This window comes from Lepidochelys kempii, chromosome 4, assembly GCF_965140285.1.
Source record: "Lepidochelys kempii isolate rLepKem1 chromosome 4, rLepKem1.hap1, whole genome shotgun sequence".
Taxonomy (NCBI): Eukaryota; Metazoa; Chordata; order Testudines; family Cheloniidae; genus Lepidochelys; species Lepidochelys kempii.
The window spans coordinates 34,491,680-34,508,750 of NC_136383.1; the positions used below are offsets into that span (position 1 = coordinate 34,491,680).

The 17,071-nt window shown below is 38.9% G+C and overlaps 1 protein-coding gene across 28 annotated transcripts in view; it reads left to right on the top strand.

Annotated features, from left to right (window-relative positions):
• The window catches only part of ANK2 (ankyrin 2), a 566,593-nt gene that overhangs the window by 401,291 nt on the left and 148,231 nt on the right, over positions 1-17,071 (top strand). For 23 of the 28 annotated variants that reach the window (XR_012158530.2, XM_073340925.2, XM_073340929.2 and 20 more), the window contains 4 exons: positions 6,061-6,246; positions 6,724-6,747; positions 8,955-9,053; positions 10,276-10,374. Coding sequence is in view for 27 of the 28 variants with exons in the window: in XM_073340925.2 (XP_073197026.2) it covers positions 6,061-6,246; positions 6,724-6,747; positions 8,955-9,053; positions 10,276-10,374 (408 nt within the window). In the remaining variant the exon portion in view is untranslated. The remainder of the gene's footprint in view (positions 1-6,060; positions 6,247-6,723; positions 6,748-8,954; positions 9,054-10,275; positions 10,375-17,071) is intronic. The other 5 variants (XM_073340919.2, XM_073340934.2, XM_073340942.2 and 2 more) reach the window with 1 other exon arrangement.

Sequence of the window (17,071 nt, forward strand, 5' to 3'; positions counted from 1 at the left end):
TTCTCTGATTCTGAGGTTTGTGCCTGGCTTGTTGAAATAGTCAGTGTTTCTAGTTGTGATTTAATATAACTGGGAAACCAGATACACAACTCTAATGAGGATACAGACTCACCAAGCAGCATGCTGCTTCATCTTCAGATAATACATATTTGCCTACAGATCACAAGTATAAGTACACAAAAGTCTTGATTCTCGAGCCCTGGTTCTGAGCTCAGTTAAAGGGGTGTAAATCTGGATAAACTCCACTGATTTCTGTACAGTTACTGCAGATTGACACCAGTGCAACTGAGATCAGAATCTGGCCCTAAGAATATAGAAATTGAACCATGGGACCCTTCACTTCTTTCCCCAAGATCTGTAAATCAGAGAAGTTTTAGGCAATGAGCAAAACTCATATATAACACACTTTGTGTTCACTCTATTTCCCATTGTTCTCTTGATACCAAATACCACTTTCCTCTGTCTCAGAAAACTAAGTGGACAGCTGTTCTGTAAAGCCTGTCAACTTTATTACTGTTCTTTCATATATAACTATTGTGCAGTGTGAAACAGTAAAAGGAAACCTTCCCTTCCCCCATTTTCATTGCTTTTCTCACCCATTCCTTCTTTTGCTTGCACTTGTTACCTTTCTTCCAATCAGTATGGAAACTCACCCACTCTGGGTTACCTTGGCCAATGAACTGATTTGAAATAGTGTTGCATTTATGCTTGCTTACTTTGCGCTATAGCCAAACAGCTGCCTTACTATCCCTTCATTCAACGGATACTGTATCACTTGACGATGGCTCCTAAAATTATCTTTTCTGTGACCTGCATTGATTGAGATCATGTTACCATTGCAGCTTTTCTGAAATATGAAATCCTGTGTGATTGCCAGGCAACTTGGCAGAAACAGTGTTTCCAAATCACAACAGAGTTTTGGGACTCTCAAGATCTAAGCCTAGCTAAAAGTTCCTAATGACCTGCTTTCAGTCCTCCACAGAACTGCTTTGTATTTTCTGTGATCAGGTTTGTTGTAAATTCATTACCTTAGGGGATCTGGAGGCCAGTACCGTTACAATTAATCTACAGATGGGCCTGAACTCAAGCTTTGGATATTCCAAAATATCCTTGGAATTCATAGATAGGTTTTTATCCAGGGTTTCATATCTGACTCTCTTCTGGCTTTTGCATTCTAAACCTGGTAAATGCCAATTTCATCTTCTGGAGTTTGGAAGGTGAAGTCATGCTCAGTTCAATCCCGTGGAAAGGTTCCCAAGATATTTAGTTCCAGCAGAGAAGGCTAGTTCACCCAGGGAGTGGACTGAGTTCCCGCCTGCTCCCTCATGTGTGTTGATTCTGGCTGGTGACCACCAATGGAAAAAAACTAGGGCTGTCGATTAATCACAGTTAACTCACCCGATTAACTAAAAAAAAGTAATCATATTTAAAAAATTAATTGCGATGAATTGCACTGTTAAACAATAGAATACCAATTGAATTTTATAAAATATTTTTGGATGTTTTTCTACACTTTCAAATATATTGATTTCTATTACAACATAGAATACAAAGTGTACAGTGCTCACTTTATATAATTATTTTTTATTAATATTAGCACTTTTAAAATGATAAAATAGTATTTTTCAGTTCACCTCATACAAGTACCATAGTGTAATCTCTTTATTGTGAGAAATGTAGATTTACAAATGTAGATGTATTTTATTACATAACTGCACTCAAAAACAAAACAATGTAAAACTTTAGAGCCTACAAGTCCACTCAGTCCTACTTCTTGTTCAGCTAAGACAAACAAGTTTGTTTACATTTACAGAAGATAGTGCTGCCTGCTTCATTTACAGAAGATAGTGCTGCCTGCTTCGTATTTACAATGTCACCTGAAAGTGAGAACAGGCATTCGCATGGCACTTTTGTAGCCACCGTAGCAAGGTATTTACGTGCCAGATATGCTAAACATTTCGTATGCCCCTTTATGCTTCAGCCACCATTCCAGAGGACATGCTTCCATATTGATGATGCTCATTAAAAAAATAATGCATGAATTAAATTTGTGACTGAACTCCTTGGGGGAGAATTGTATGTCTCCTGCTCTGTTTTACCTGCATTCTGCCATATATTTCATGTTATAGCAGTCTCAGATGATGACCCAACACATGTTGTTCATTTTAAGAACACTTTCACTGCAGATTTGACAAAACACAAAGAAGTTACCAGTGTGAAATTTCTAAAGATAGCTACAGGTTTAAGAATCTGAAGTGCCGTCAAGAATCTGAGAGGGATGAGGTGTGGCGCATGCTTGCAGAAGTCTTAAAAGAGCAACACTCAGATGTGGAAACTACAGAAACTGCACCACCAAAAAAGAAAATCAACCTTCTGCTGATGGCATCTGACTCAGACGATGAAAATAAACATGCATCTGTCCGCTCTGCTTTGGATCGTTATTGAGCAGAACCCATCATCACCATAGATGCATGTCCTCTGGAATGGTGGTTGAAGCATGAAGGGACATATGAATCTTTAGCGCATCTGGCACATAAATAACTTGCGATGCCAACTACAACAGTGCCATGTGAACGCCTGTTCTCACTTTCAGGTGCCATTGTAAACAAGAAAGCAGGCAGCAGTATCTCCTGAAAATTGTAACCAAACTTGTTTATCTGAGCGATTGGCTGAAGTAGGACTGAGTGGACTTGTAGGCTTTAAAGTTTTATATTGTTTTATTTTTGGATGCAGGTTTTTTTGGTACATAATTCTACATTTGTAAGTTCAACTTTCATGATAAAGAGATTGCACTACAGTATTTGTACTAGGTGAATTGAAAAATACTATTTTTTTTGTTTTTGTCATTGCAAATATTTGTAATAAAAAATAAGTATAAAGTGAGCACTGTACACTTTGTATTCCGTGTTGTAATTGAAATCAATATATTTGAAAATGTAGAAAACATCCAAAACTATTTAAATAAATGGTATTCTATTATTGTCTAATAGCGCAATTAATGCGGGGGGGGGGGGGGGCGGGGGAGGAGGGAAGAGAGATGGTAGTCTGTCCTGTTAGTCCCATTGAAATAGCACTTGGAAGCAATCAGCAACTGGTATTAAGTAGAGCACTGTGGTGCTTAGTAATGCTCTCTTCTGAGACAGAATGAGAACCCCAAGACTGGGAGGATGTTGTAAGAAGAAGCAACACAGAGGGGAAGTGCTAGGGAAGAGGCAGAGGCAGAAGGGTGGATTGCCATAGTTTTGTTTCAGGTTCAGGATTCAAATTTGAATCCAGGCCACAATGAGGTTTAATTAAACACTGTAATCCTGGATACTAACTTTGACACGATGCCATCCAGATCTAGATCAGCAAGTGAGGTGTATACATATTTAAAGTGCCAAATTCTGTTGTTGGTTATAACCATGTTGCCCATTGCCTTCAATTACTTAAAAGCCTAATGATTCAGTAACATTGCGTGTAGTCAACCCAGGACAAAATTTGTCCCTATAGCTTTAAATGTTTCAGGGAGGGAGACACACAACTCACAAATAAGTATTTTTAAAGATACGGGATCCAGTCCACAGGACCAGTCAAACTCTCCTCAGATCAGGACCCGAAGGAGGAGTGAGGTAGCTGTTATATCACCTTGCTCTTCCCCAATCCTAATGGTGACCTAAGGCTGGTTTGGCCCTGGGCTTTATTTAGACCAACCTCCGAATTGCTCCAATTTATGGTAACAGCCCCTAAAGGGCTTTATTTTAGCTGGAAACTGCCAGAGCAGAGCGACGTCTTAGTCAGAGCCCTCCATCCCTCCAACGCATCCCCTAAGTTGGCTCTATGTCACTTGGGGATTCGACTGTACCGAAGGAGCTCTATCAGAGGGTTGGCTCTGGTTGATGGATAAGAAAATATATTTGTGATTGACTGTATTTTTTGTCCACATGGGTTTTGAACAGTTAAATAAGAGATGGGATTAGTACTTCGCTACTATAGAAAAATACAAACAAATCTCTTTCTGTGATGACCTGCATGAAACTTCAGTTTTTTAAAAAATCAGGTGTCTGGCTTTATATGATAGAACTGGACACATGCTCATTTTATAATTAAGGATGATCACCCCTTCATCCAAACTTTCAGGAATTTCTAGTTCTTGTCAGTTTTCAACCCTTCATTTAGACATTAATTTTTCTCTTTTTTTTTTTCAGTAGTTGTTCGCTTTCTATCTATTTGATGTTAAACTCGGGTTAAAATAAAAAAAAACCACTATTCTGAAATTTCTGTTCTTCCAGTCCAGAGGCTCACTTGAGTAGATACAGCAATATGTATACATGAAATATGCAGTGTTTTTGTGATATTTAGGAACAAGGATGTGACCACCAAACTCAGTTTCAGATGTGTCCCCCAATCCAGGATTTGCTCTCAAGTTTCCAGAGGGGAAAGGTTCCTGCGCTAAGCCATCTCACTACCAGATGTAGCCCCAGTATTAGACTTATCTTTCTGGTTCAGCTGTTTCTTCAGCTGGTCTCCCATTTTACTTACCAGTACAGAATGTAGTCTCTTGAGAGTAAGCTGCTATAATAGTGTAGCTATTGCAAAGTCTACTCATAATTTTACACAAAAGGGATTGAAAGGTATTAGTTTAGTGAGGTGCAAGCTTGGTTTGGTGAGTCTGGGCAACACCTCCAATATCTGAACAGGTTCAGGTCTTTACCGTCTCTGATGTTCCCCTTTCTCACTATTCCATCTTTCTCTTTCCCTGCTCCCAACCCAACCAAATTCTTCACTTTCCTGACCCCATTACTCTGTTTCTCTCAAATCTATCAGTCTGCTTCCCTCCCTCACTCCTTATGAAGCGTAGTTTGTTTTCCACACTATCAGAAATAACTCTCTAGTTGAACCTTCTCGCCTGGGCATGGTAACGTCCTGTTCTCCATGCCTTTCCCAGTGCTTTTGTTTTCAGTTAATCCTTGTCTATCTTCCTTCCTATCCCCTCATCCATCCATCCATGACCCAAATCACGGTCTCTTTTGTCCGTTAGTGCCTTCCTAAGAGTGGGATTTTCAAAATTACTCAGCATTAGCCTAAGTCTGTACCCATTGATGTTAATGGAAGTTTCCTCATTGAGGACAATGACATTTCACCACTGACGTCAATGGGAGCAAAGTTTGGCCAAGGCTGGACGCTTTTGAAAATTATATATGACCAGGTTAGAAAAAAAAACATAAAGTTCCACACTTGCTGGATACCCCTTCCCCTCTCTCTGCTTGCTTATGTAATGAAGTTAAATTATTTCCACTTGAAGGAATGCCTGCAGCACCAATATTTGTAATAGTCAGACTTGATTACATTTCAGCATTAGCAGAACAGGACACCTTTTAGTGCCTGAACATTTCCATCTTTAACTGAATGTAAAGTAAAACTAGAAATGTACTTGAAAGAAAAAAAAGATTTATTTCTGAAATTTTATTTCCAGAAAGAACAGCTATTGTGATGCTTTGCTACCTAGGATCAGAGTCAATAAATGACACCCAGCTACCTGACAGAATCACACAGGCAGCAAGTAACTTGGGAGAATTAGAAGGAACAATAGTAAATGTATCTGGAGATGAAAAAATTTGAGACACTCTCTCTAAAAATGGTATATTGTGAGATGCACCCCAACAGGGGCTCTCCATCTTATTCATGCCAATACCAACAACTGACCATTTGTTACCAGTTCTTGCAAGTATATCTCCAGAATCATATGATGCACAATGCTTTTAAATATGGTAAGCATTAAAGGAGATACCATAGGAGTCAGTGCAATGACCTATATGAAATGTACTTGACATTGGAAAAGGACCAGTTTGAAGTGACTAAGTAAGTGCATGTCACAGATATTTGAAGACATGTCTGAGATAAAGTTTGTGACTCCTGTGCCATTGACAATTGCTGGCCATTAGGTTGGTGGTCACAACCCACAGGCTGAAGTTGACTGCTATATACATTTAACATATGCTTATGTGTGTACAGTACTTATGGGATTGATGATATGTGCCCTTCTCCTTATGAAGTGTATTTTGTTTTCCACTTTATCAGGATGGTTTCACCCCACTAGCTGTTGCACTACAGCAGGGACACAATCAGGCAGTGGCCATCCTCTTGGAGAATGACACCAAGGGGAAAGTGAGACTGCCAGCTTTGCACATCGCTGCCAGGAAAGATGATACAAAATCAGCAGCACTCCTGCTCCAAAATGACCACAATGCTGATGTTCAGTCCAAGGTAAAAAGGCTTTGTTTTGGAGGCCTGGGGTAGTCATGTGACTGGGTGCCTCTGGGAAATGGACATTAATTCCATAATTTAAAAATAATAATTGAAAGTAACTTCTGTGGTGTATGATAAGTTACTAAAACCAGTATCACCAATAAAACATCTGCTTTTGCAGTGTATAGCTGCAGGACACAATAAATACGGGCTGTGTACTTTTTGACACATCTTGTAAACCCTTTTAAAATCTGTTCTCTTTCATTATTTATGATCACAAAGAAACAAGAATGGAAGCAGAGTTACTGAGTTCTCTCAATTAAATAGGATACTGGTGTGGCCCATGCGTGCATGGGTTGTATTTAATGTTTAATGTATGCTTGAGTGGCTTTTCCCATAATAGCAACATAACTCATTTCAACAAGCAACGTAGTTTTCCTTTTCTTGGGTGATCTGTAATATTTTTCCTCTTTTTTCCAAACCACGCTGCATCAGATGATGGTGAATAGAACAACTGAGGTACCGAGAGCAACATTTTTTTTAATTAACTTTTTCTGCTAATTAGTGGTTACTGCTCTTCCTTATGCTACTGTATTTACTTTCTGTATTATTTAGCAGTAGAAGTGAAACTTAAGGAACTTTTTTAAATACCTGCCAGTGACAGTAAAGCTGCAACCCTTTTTTTGTTCTCCCTTTGTCTTGTAATTTCCTCCAGCTTGTGAGTGTCATTGTACTGAAGTAAACTAGAGACTTCCCATGTGGTCAAAAAGAGTTAAGGACTAGAGATGGGGGTAGGTGGATGGATATATTTTTGAACTCAGTAAAATTAATTATGCAAAAGCACTCATTAGTCAAAACTAAATGAAAACTATTAGGGTGACAGGCTAATCCAAAATCCTGGCAAAAGTCAAATGATAAGACCATAAAGATTCTGTCTTCAGTTATATCCATGCCACCCCATTAGCTGTAGTGAGATTGCATAGGTGTAACTTGGCCCAAAGTGTTTTGAATCTGTTTAAAAAATCTAAACCCATTAAGGGGATAAATTCCTCATGCACCAAAAAGTAAAATACAATAGATAATTAATCTGTCACATGTATGCATTTTCAGCTTATCAAAGCCAAACATTTAATACATAAAATAGCATCCTCCAAGATGAATATTTGTTCAAATCATATTTTTATTTGGAGTAACCAGTAGAATGGGACAGTTTGTTTTAACAGAATGTTCAGAAATCCATGCAGGGCAGTGTGTGGGTATATTCTTGCATAATCAAAACGTACCCATGGTGGGGCCCCATCATGTTTTTCATGTTAATTCTGGAAGTACCAACCCTGAAAACAGTACTGTAGGGCATGCAACTGGCTATAACTCAGATATCAACCCTAAAAGTATCACCATCCTTGAGGGAAGAGATTGTTTCCAAGAATCAAATCATTAAGTAGTGTTATCAAATGCCTTTGTTTAGTCAGTTGGGGATTTTACAAGGTGGAGCAGATGGATTTTGGATGCATATGTGTGCAAGAATGTCTGCCGTTGTTAGGTATTTTCTTGGTAGCCTAAGTCTAGCAACAAGGCCACAAATTTAATGAGTGTTTGATTCTACTTAGACCTTTTTCATCTTGGGGCTGACATTGACGTAAATGGAATGAGATTAAAATAACAGGCTGAGTGCTTTGGGGAACAGTCTTTTGGGAAAAAAGTTGTTTCCAATATGTAACATCTGAGTATGATTTGCTAATGGATGAACAGTTTACTGTGCTGATCCCAATGCAAAAATAATGGAATCAGGTTTAGAATACAGTATGTTCAGAAACAGAAAATATTTCACTGTTCCTTCCATAATTGATGCAGTGTTGTAAGGACATAATATATGCAACATTAAGGCCTTTCAGAGGAGAGCTTAAAACACTAAGATTTGATCGGCTTCTCGTGAACATTAAAGATTCCATGGAACTTTTTATAAGGCTAGAAGTTTGTTCATTATCAGTATTTCAAATAAATTACCTTGTCTTACACTGTTGTGCAGCTTTCTGTACCCTGTGGCAGAAGCAGGTGTCACACTCTAGGCCACAGCATTGTGACTACATTTTAGTGGGGTTTTTTTGTTTTTGTTTTTCGGTCAGTATACGGTTTGGGAAGTGCTTTGGGATCCATCAGGATACAGGGTTTAATATAAATATAGAATGTTGTGGTCATTAAACTCTGTCTAATAACTAAAGTATTTTGATGAACCTTGAAGATACTTGCAATACAATATGAACATTTGTTGCTTTCCCAAACCAAAAAAAAAAAAATGGAATTCTCATGCTGAAATTTGCCATTCTTAGAAAAGATCAGCAAGTAAGAGCCCAACAACAAAACATGATAGGTTGAACGCCCTGTTTCAGTGTTGTGGAAAGGAGGAGAACACCGTTTGTTTGAATGTTTTCTCTGACAGTGTCTGGCCAGCTCTTTCACGTTAGTGACATAGATTCATGAGGAATAGCAAATAACACAAATGACCAAGAACTGAATGGGAAAAAAGAGCTTTTTGTAATCCACAGTAGGGAAAAACTGCATTCATTCTCTGTTCAAGACCCTATGCTATATTGTAGGTGTGCGAGGTTAGAGTAACGTAAGACATTTGTTTGCCAAAAGCTGTTAAAATCAGAAGCTCTCTGAGGAGACTGATCATATAGCATTGAAGAAATTGATTCCTTAACTAGGACTGTTTCCTTTTGTAGAGTGGCTTCACGCCTTTGCACATAGCTGCACACTACGGAAATGTCAACGTGGCGACACTTCTGCTCAACCGAGGAGCTGCGGTGGACTTCACAGCCAGGGTATGGATGAATCCTTTTTTCTTCTTAGATGGGATAGCCAGTGGATGTGGGAGTGTATCTTTGCTTAAAATTCCTAATCAAAAGCAGAGTGGAAAGCAAAGTCCTGAGGAAATTTCAGCATTTGCCCAAAGATATCTTTTTGCACAAATCTCTAAAGCATGCTTCAAGGCAACTCAGAACATTCCTTGTGAGCTTAGAAGCAAATAATTATTCCCAATTAGAAAGTAACAGGCCCCTTTGAAGATGTCCAGAATGCAAACACTCTCATGTGCCAAGTCATTTAAGAGTCCTTGCCACAGTCAGGCATACTATAAAAACAAGTATTATTATTATTTGGCTTTGCTCTTTCTCCTTAGTTTTTAAGATTTACCCAAATAAGTTTATTTATCTTTCCAGAATATTATTATATGTGAAAATATCAATATATTAACATATGTTGTGAATATATAAAACAGAATAGGGGTTCTGATTACCTGAAAGCCATCTTTGCATGAAAAACCGCAACCACAGGGCTAGCTAATACAGTCCATTTACTATTTTTTGTCACTTAACAACTGATTGTGTGCATTGCTATAGCTATCTCCACTGGATTAGGAATTTTTTTGTTTCATTTTTTCATTGCCAGAGCCTTGCTGAATTGCTTTATGAGGAACTGCCTTTCAGAGGATTTCATGTTCATGCTGACACTATTATCCTCACTAATGTATACTGATTTTCCCTGAGAGTTTTCCACCTGATGTGCTGACAAGGGCATCCTTGCTGAAAATGAAATTTTAAACACCATCTTCCAGCCTAATTAGGGCCTGGTTTTTGACACTGACTTCTGTTATGCTAATGAGCTTCTTTTGTGTCCGAACCACCATGCTGTGTATGTTGTGTGTATGTTGCAGTGATTTAAATACATAAGTTTGCTGTGAATATTGACTAACTTGGGCTCTGATATATGTTTTGTCTTACTATGTGATCGTGATGTTTGGTGTTTTGGCGAATGTGCTTCTTTGTTACTTAAGAGTAAATCAAGATACATGTCTATAAGAAAACCAAAACACCAGAAGTTCTGTATCTCAAATGACAAGTGCACCTAGCTCTGATGCTCAAAAACATGCTTGTTTATCTTCTATACTGTATTGATGTTCCTCTTTTTGTGATCCAAACGCAAAGGCATCACCATTATACACTTTCAAGTCCATCATGCTCTTTGTTTGTTCTTTTCATGGTGTAGAATGGAATCACCCCACTGCATGTGGCTTCCAAAAGGGGAAACACAAACATGGTGAAGCTTTTGTTGGATCGTGGAGGGCAGATCGATGCCAAAACCAGGGTGAGTGTTTCTATCCCTGAATATTGTGTTATCACTTCTTGGTTTTTTTTTTAGCTGGAGGCTTGGAATGTCAATGTTCATAGACGGGAAAACTCAGCTTCAGAGATTGTCTCTTTCCTGTCTTCCCTTCTGAAAGTGAGTGCAGCTACTGCATATCACAGGAGAGAAAATGCTCAGCTGAACACGATCCCAAAACATTGAGCATTCTCCCCTCACAAATAACACTAAAGCCATTTTTGATACTGTGGGTCAATTTTTCAAACGCAATTCCATAAAACTATTCCACGCAGCTATTTGCACATGTAGAATCTTCTATGTTTATAGGGAGACAAGATAGATGAGGTCATATTTTTATTGGACCAGTTTCTGTTGGTGAGTGGGTTCAAGCCTTCAAATAACTCTCCAAGCTTATCAGAAGCAAGCTCCCCACAGACCACGACACACCAACTCAGTGCACCAGACCCTGCCAAAACAACAGATGTAAAACCTGCAGACATATCTCCACTGCTACAATGATCAGCACCCCCACAACACCCCTTTCAAGATCCAGAGGTCCTACACATGCCTATCACAAAGTGTGGTGTACCTCATCCAGTGTACTAAATGCCCCAATAGCAATTATGTGGGTGAAACTAGACAATCACTACCCTCATGAATGAGTTCACATAGGAAAATGATAAAAGACGTGGGTAAACACTTTTCACAAAGCAGTCACTTTATATCTGACCTGTCAGTCCTCATCCTCAAAGGAAACCTGCACAACACTTTCAAAAGAAGAGCCTGGGAGCTTAAATTCATAGAGGTGTACACTAAAAATCACAGAGAATTGAACAGAGACACTGGATTTATGGATTATTACAACAATTTATAACTCATTAACAACCCCTGCCCTCAGCTGCCTTTCCCCCTCTGATTGGAGGGCTGTTAACAGGCCACTTCACCTTGAATGGTCCCTTGAAATATGTGTTAACTACTTATGGTAAATAATGCTAAATAATCTGTTCCACCTTGTATTTAGCTTTACACTCAGGACATTTACCAGACCTGAAGAAGAGCTCTGTGTAAGCTCAAAAGCTTGTCTCTCTCACCAACAGAAGTTGGTTATATAAAAGATATTATCGAATCCGCCTTGTCTCTCTAATATCCTGAGACTGACATAGTTATAACAACACTTCTGTGTTTATAGAAAATTATTCACCCTAGGGCTAGGATTGTACGCAGCCCTTAGTTATGATGCCATAAAAGGGACTGGGGGCACAAGACGACCCCTTATTCCATTTTGCAGTCTACCCACATTGTGTGTCACCCCAGGGGAAGGAGAAAACAGATGCTGTGGGACCACTACACTTCTCTTTCTGTGCAGGTGGGCAACGGGTAGGTGGGAAAGGGTGAGGAATGGTTTGAAGTATTGGCTCAGCTCCCAAAATGCTAGCCAGCAAAGGTGAGTCAGCATTGGAGAAGCAAATAATTTATTGTTGGTCTGTACCAGCAACAGGTTGCTTCCCAACAGAGTATGGAGGAATCACAGAGGTAAATGTGACTCTAAATCACAATTTCTTTCCTGATCCACTCACATGGCTTACCTCTGCCCCTTCGTTGATTGGAGTTACCTATATGAGATCTAAAATACATACGAACCAGCTTATGTGTGTATGATGGGATTTTTTTTTTAAGTTGCATTTTTGGAATGACCTCTGAAGATGTGCCTCCTTGTGCTAACTGATCACTCCTTTCTCACACAAGTTGCTCCTTGAGACAATTGACCTGTTCTTAAAGAGCTGTTCATTTTTAAGCCTTGATCCACTTAGTTATTAATCTTAGCCATGCCCACAATTAAAAACTGGTTCAAACTGCAATGTTCATACATGGCTCTAGGTTTTGAAATGACAGCAGTTAGAGTGTTTGAATTTGAGGTTTTGGTTTGACCTGTTGCAGAGATAGGGGATATTGGCATTCAGTTCCAGGGTTGTATTTCCAACACCATCTGAAAGTTTAGAAAAAAGAAAAGGAGTACTTGTGGCACCTTAGAGACTAACCAATTTATTTGAGCATGAGCTTTCGTGAGCTACAGCTCACTTCATCAGATGTTTACCGTGGAAACTGCAGCAGACTTTATATACACACAGAAATCATGAAACAATACCTCCTCCCACCCCACTGTCCTGCTGGTAATAGCTTATCTAAAGTGATCAACAGGTGGGCCATTTCCAGCACAAATCCAGGTTTTCTCACCCTCCACCCCCCCACACAAATTCACTCTCCTGCTGGTGCTAGCCCATCCAAAGTGACAACTCTTTACATAATCAAGTCGGGCTATTTCCTGCATAGATCAAGGTTTTCTCACATCCCCCCCACCCCCATACACACACAAACTCACTCTCCTGCTGGTAATAGCTCATCTAAACTGACCATTCTCCAGGTTTAAATCCAAGTTAAACCAGAACATCTGGGGGGGGGGGGTAGGAAAAAACAAGAGGAAACAGGCTACCTTGCATAATGACTTAGCCACTCCCAGTCATTATGCAAGGTAGCCTGTTTCCTCTTGTTTTTTCCTACCCCCCCCCCCCCCCCAGATGTTCTGGTTTAACTTGGATTTAAACCTGGAGAATGGTCAGTTTAGATGAGCTATTACCAGCAGGAGAGTGAGTTTGTGTGTGTATGGGGGTGGGGGGGGTGTGAGAAAACCTTGATCTATGCAGGAAATAGCCCGACTTGATTATGTAAAGAGTTGTCACTTTGGATGGGCTAGCACCAGCAGGAGAGTGAATTTGTGTGGGGGGGTGGAGGGTGAGAAAACCTGGATTTGTGCTGGAAATGGCCCACCTGTTGATCACTTTAGATAAGCTATTACCAGCAGGACAGTGGGGTGGGAGGAGGTATTGTTTCATGATTTCTGTGTGTATATAAAGTCTGCTGCAGTTTCCACGGTAAACATCTGATGAAGTGAGCTGTAGCTCACGAAAGCTCATGCTCAAATAAATTGGTTAGTCTCTAAGGTGCCACAAGTACTCCTTTTCTTTTTGCGAATACAGACTAACACGGCTGTTCCTCTGAAACCTGAAAGTTTAGAGGGTGTTTGGATACTGGTATTTGATTTGGGTCTATCTCATCAATAGTGTGATAGCACTGGAAAGTCTGAGAAAGTGGCCGTGACAGTACATTTCAAAACCTGTATAGTCCTAATCATCTCTCTTGCTTTTTAGCATGTAGTACACACAGTAAACAGCTCTTGAGATTGACTCAACCCTTCTGCTTCAGTTTGGCTATTAATTAACTAAATCAGCTTTCTATTGCTTCATATGCTACAAAGGCTGTAGAGATGATCCCTTAATTGAATCAATCATATGATTGTATGATTAGCATTTGATTTCTGATTGTGCAGGGAAGAGAAATACAATCATCTCTGTTAGTCTCTAAGGTGCCACAAGTACTCCTTTTCTTTTTGCGAATACAGACGAACATGGCTGCTACTCTGAAATCTGTTTTTTTACTACACCTTATATGAGAAAATGCTGCCTTTCATGAAGCGAGCACTAAGTCACCAAAGGCCAAATTCTCCAAAAGTAGTGGCTAAAATACATGCGTACAATATGCAAATGAAGGCACAAACAGCTAATTGTGCACCGTACACAAGATATTCATGTACATGCACAAGTTGGGAAGTTGTGCGTAGGTGGCCCATTTTGTGCATGCAATTATAGTTTTGCATTAAAGGTACAGACCCCTGGACATTTTGTGTTAAAAATTCAGGCATCTGTTTTAGAAAAGTTGGCCCAAAATAGATGTAAAAAGAAACTTATGATCTCTTTGAGAGTTATATCTCATATTTTGTGGACTCAAAGTACAGTTCTGCAAGCCAGATCAAAGCATAGTTCTAAACCAAACTAGAGGAACAGGACCACATACTGTTTGTATCAAAAGATCTAATTTTAGGAGACCACCCATTGTCTCTGTTTATCACCCCTCATCAGGTGGTAGATTAGCTCAAAGCTATCAGAGACAAAGATGGAACCTGCAAAGTATCACAAAGTATGCACATTCTGATTTGCACAGACTCAACAGCTTCTTCTTGCTTTAATATTCTACATTCTCTCTGCTAAAAGACACACTGTTGAGGGCAGCTGTGTGCACTTGACAGTGTGGGAGATTCCAGAGCTTTGATTTTATCTGTTGATGTCTCGCTGTGATGATGTCTTCATGCCAGCATTTTATATAGTCTTGGTGTCTTTTTATGTTTCCTTTACTTTGTCTGCATGCCTTGTGTTTTGCTGTGGCTGTGAGTGTGTAGGGTAATGAAGAGGTAGGTTGTGTGTCGCATGCCATGCATACATGTGTTTTGCATTTTAAAGGAAAGACTTCTGTCTCCTACTTGATACTAACACACTTCTCTGTCCATACTTTCCTTTCTGTTTCTCCTGGGGAAAGCTTATCTTTCTCCAGCAATGCAGGGTAAAAATGGGAAGCAACAGAATGAAATACATTAGGATGTTTGTTCTGTATTCTGGCAGCTCTGACCTTTATACTTTATTTCTTTGTCACATTAGAATCAGCACTTGGGCCAAGGAAGTATTCATTGATGTCATTCTTTTTATTTTTAACCCTCTTCACTATGTGGCATTTGATGATGCATACATCAGGACAATGTACTTTAATGTATTTTAAATAATAGTTTAATGTATTTTGAATGAGTCTTAAGAACTCTATACGCTGTGCAATAGACACATTATAATCATCTCATTAGAGCTTTATATGTTTGGAAATGTTCTCTAGGATTGATCCCTCTGGGAGTTTTTTCACCTTCTGTCTTAAATAAATGGACAAACCCCAGTTCTCAAAAAAATAGTAAATTATGGGTGCGCACTCACAGCTCTATAGTTAAAGTTGCACTGGCATTTCTATTTAAAGCAGGGATTAAACCTCTTAGTTTTGTATGGCTAGGGTGACCAGACAGCAAGGTGAAAAATTAGGATGGGGGGGGGGCGTATTAGGTGCCTATATAAGACAAAGCCCCAAATATCGTGACTGTCCCTATAAAATTGGAACATCTGGTCACCCTATGTATGGCTAATATAAGGTGTCCTATCCAAGCTTAAAGCATTTATTCCTAGAGTTTAGAACCATCTGAGAATTTGCAAGTAAATCTGCTGGTTACAAGTATGAGTTATAATTAAGGTTAAGATTTTGGCACTGGGGTGGGGGGGTATTAAAATTCACAGGACTTGGGTAATGAACGTTAAATCACGGAAGCCGGAGCCCTGCGGTGTGGGCTGGCAGCTGGAGCCCCACCGGCCGGGGCTGAAACTGAAGCAGAAGTTACAGAGGTCTGTTAAAGTCACGGAATCTGTACCCTCCATGACCAAATTGTATCCTTAGTTATACTCATTTAAAAACAATCCCTTTTTGAATTTTATAGTGAATCTTACCATTTTCCAGACCTCTCTAGAAAATAAATTCTTTAAAAAATGTGATTTGGATACTTAACCCACTTACAGATAATTCCAAAATCTAAAATATAGCCTACTTGCAAAGCTTACTAACAGGAATATTTTTGTTAATTAATATCATTAGTCATAAGCAGTTCTCTTTAGATCATGATGTTTGTCATGAGATCTGTTATCTAAAGATCTGTTATCTAGGTGATAAAACTTCATATCGTAAAAATTGTATGACTAGAACATTACATGACAGAATGGATTGTCTCTAAACCTTACATAAATAATGGTTGCAATGACATCAGATTGTCACCTAACATTTTAGATGACAAAGTTTTAGATAACAAAACTTAGGACTTCTAAAATATCATATAATGAAAAGATCTAATGATATATGAGTATATTGGTTTCAGAAATGATTGGACAGATAGTGGGTTATTCTTGGATCTGATGGGCACATGATGATTATCTAAAAGTCCATGGCAATTCAAATTTATGATTACAGGGGGGTCATGTGATCTGGGAGGGTAAGGGAAGAATCAGGTGGCAACACTTAATTCCAATTTTGTTATAAAAAGACTTTGTAACCTTTCCCTCAATGACTGTTTACAGAGGAAATAATCCTAGCATTAAAAAGGAGGCAATATTTGGCATATCAGAAAGGATATTTCTATTAAAATGCATTTCTCTTATATAAAAGAATAGTGACATTGGAGATATGCAAATGATATATTTACTACAGTGAAATGTCACTGTATTGTTAGTAAAGAGTTTGGTAAGACTGGTTGGATCTGAGTGGGAAATGGTTGCCTCATACTGAATAGTTTCAAGAGTTCAACATTTTTTCATATCCCAAATTGTGATGAAAAGTCAAAATCTTAAAAATTTTCATGAACCTAAAAAACAATTGTTTTCAATTTAGGCACTAAAACATTTTGCTTTGATAATTTTGAAATGGTTCATTTTGATTTTGACCTTTTAAAAAACTTTAAAAAAAATCTAATTAGCTTAAATGTCTAAATGAAGTAATTTCAAACAGGAAAACACTTTTTTAGAGTCACCTTTGTGTAACAGAAAGGCAACCGCAGGTTCTGGGACTTGCAACTGAAAGATAGCAGGGATTGGAAGCCTGTTATAATGGAGAATACGAATGATACCATGGGACTCCATATCTAGATATGGGGGCGGGAGGTAGAAGTGACGACCGACCGTAATAGACTGAGAGCAGTTTAAATGAGAGGGGAAAATTGCTGCGACTCATTTGA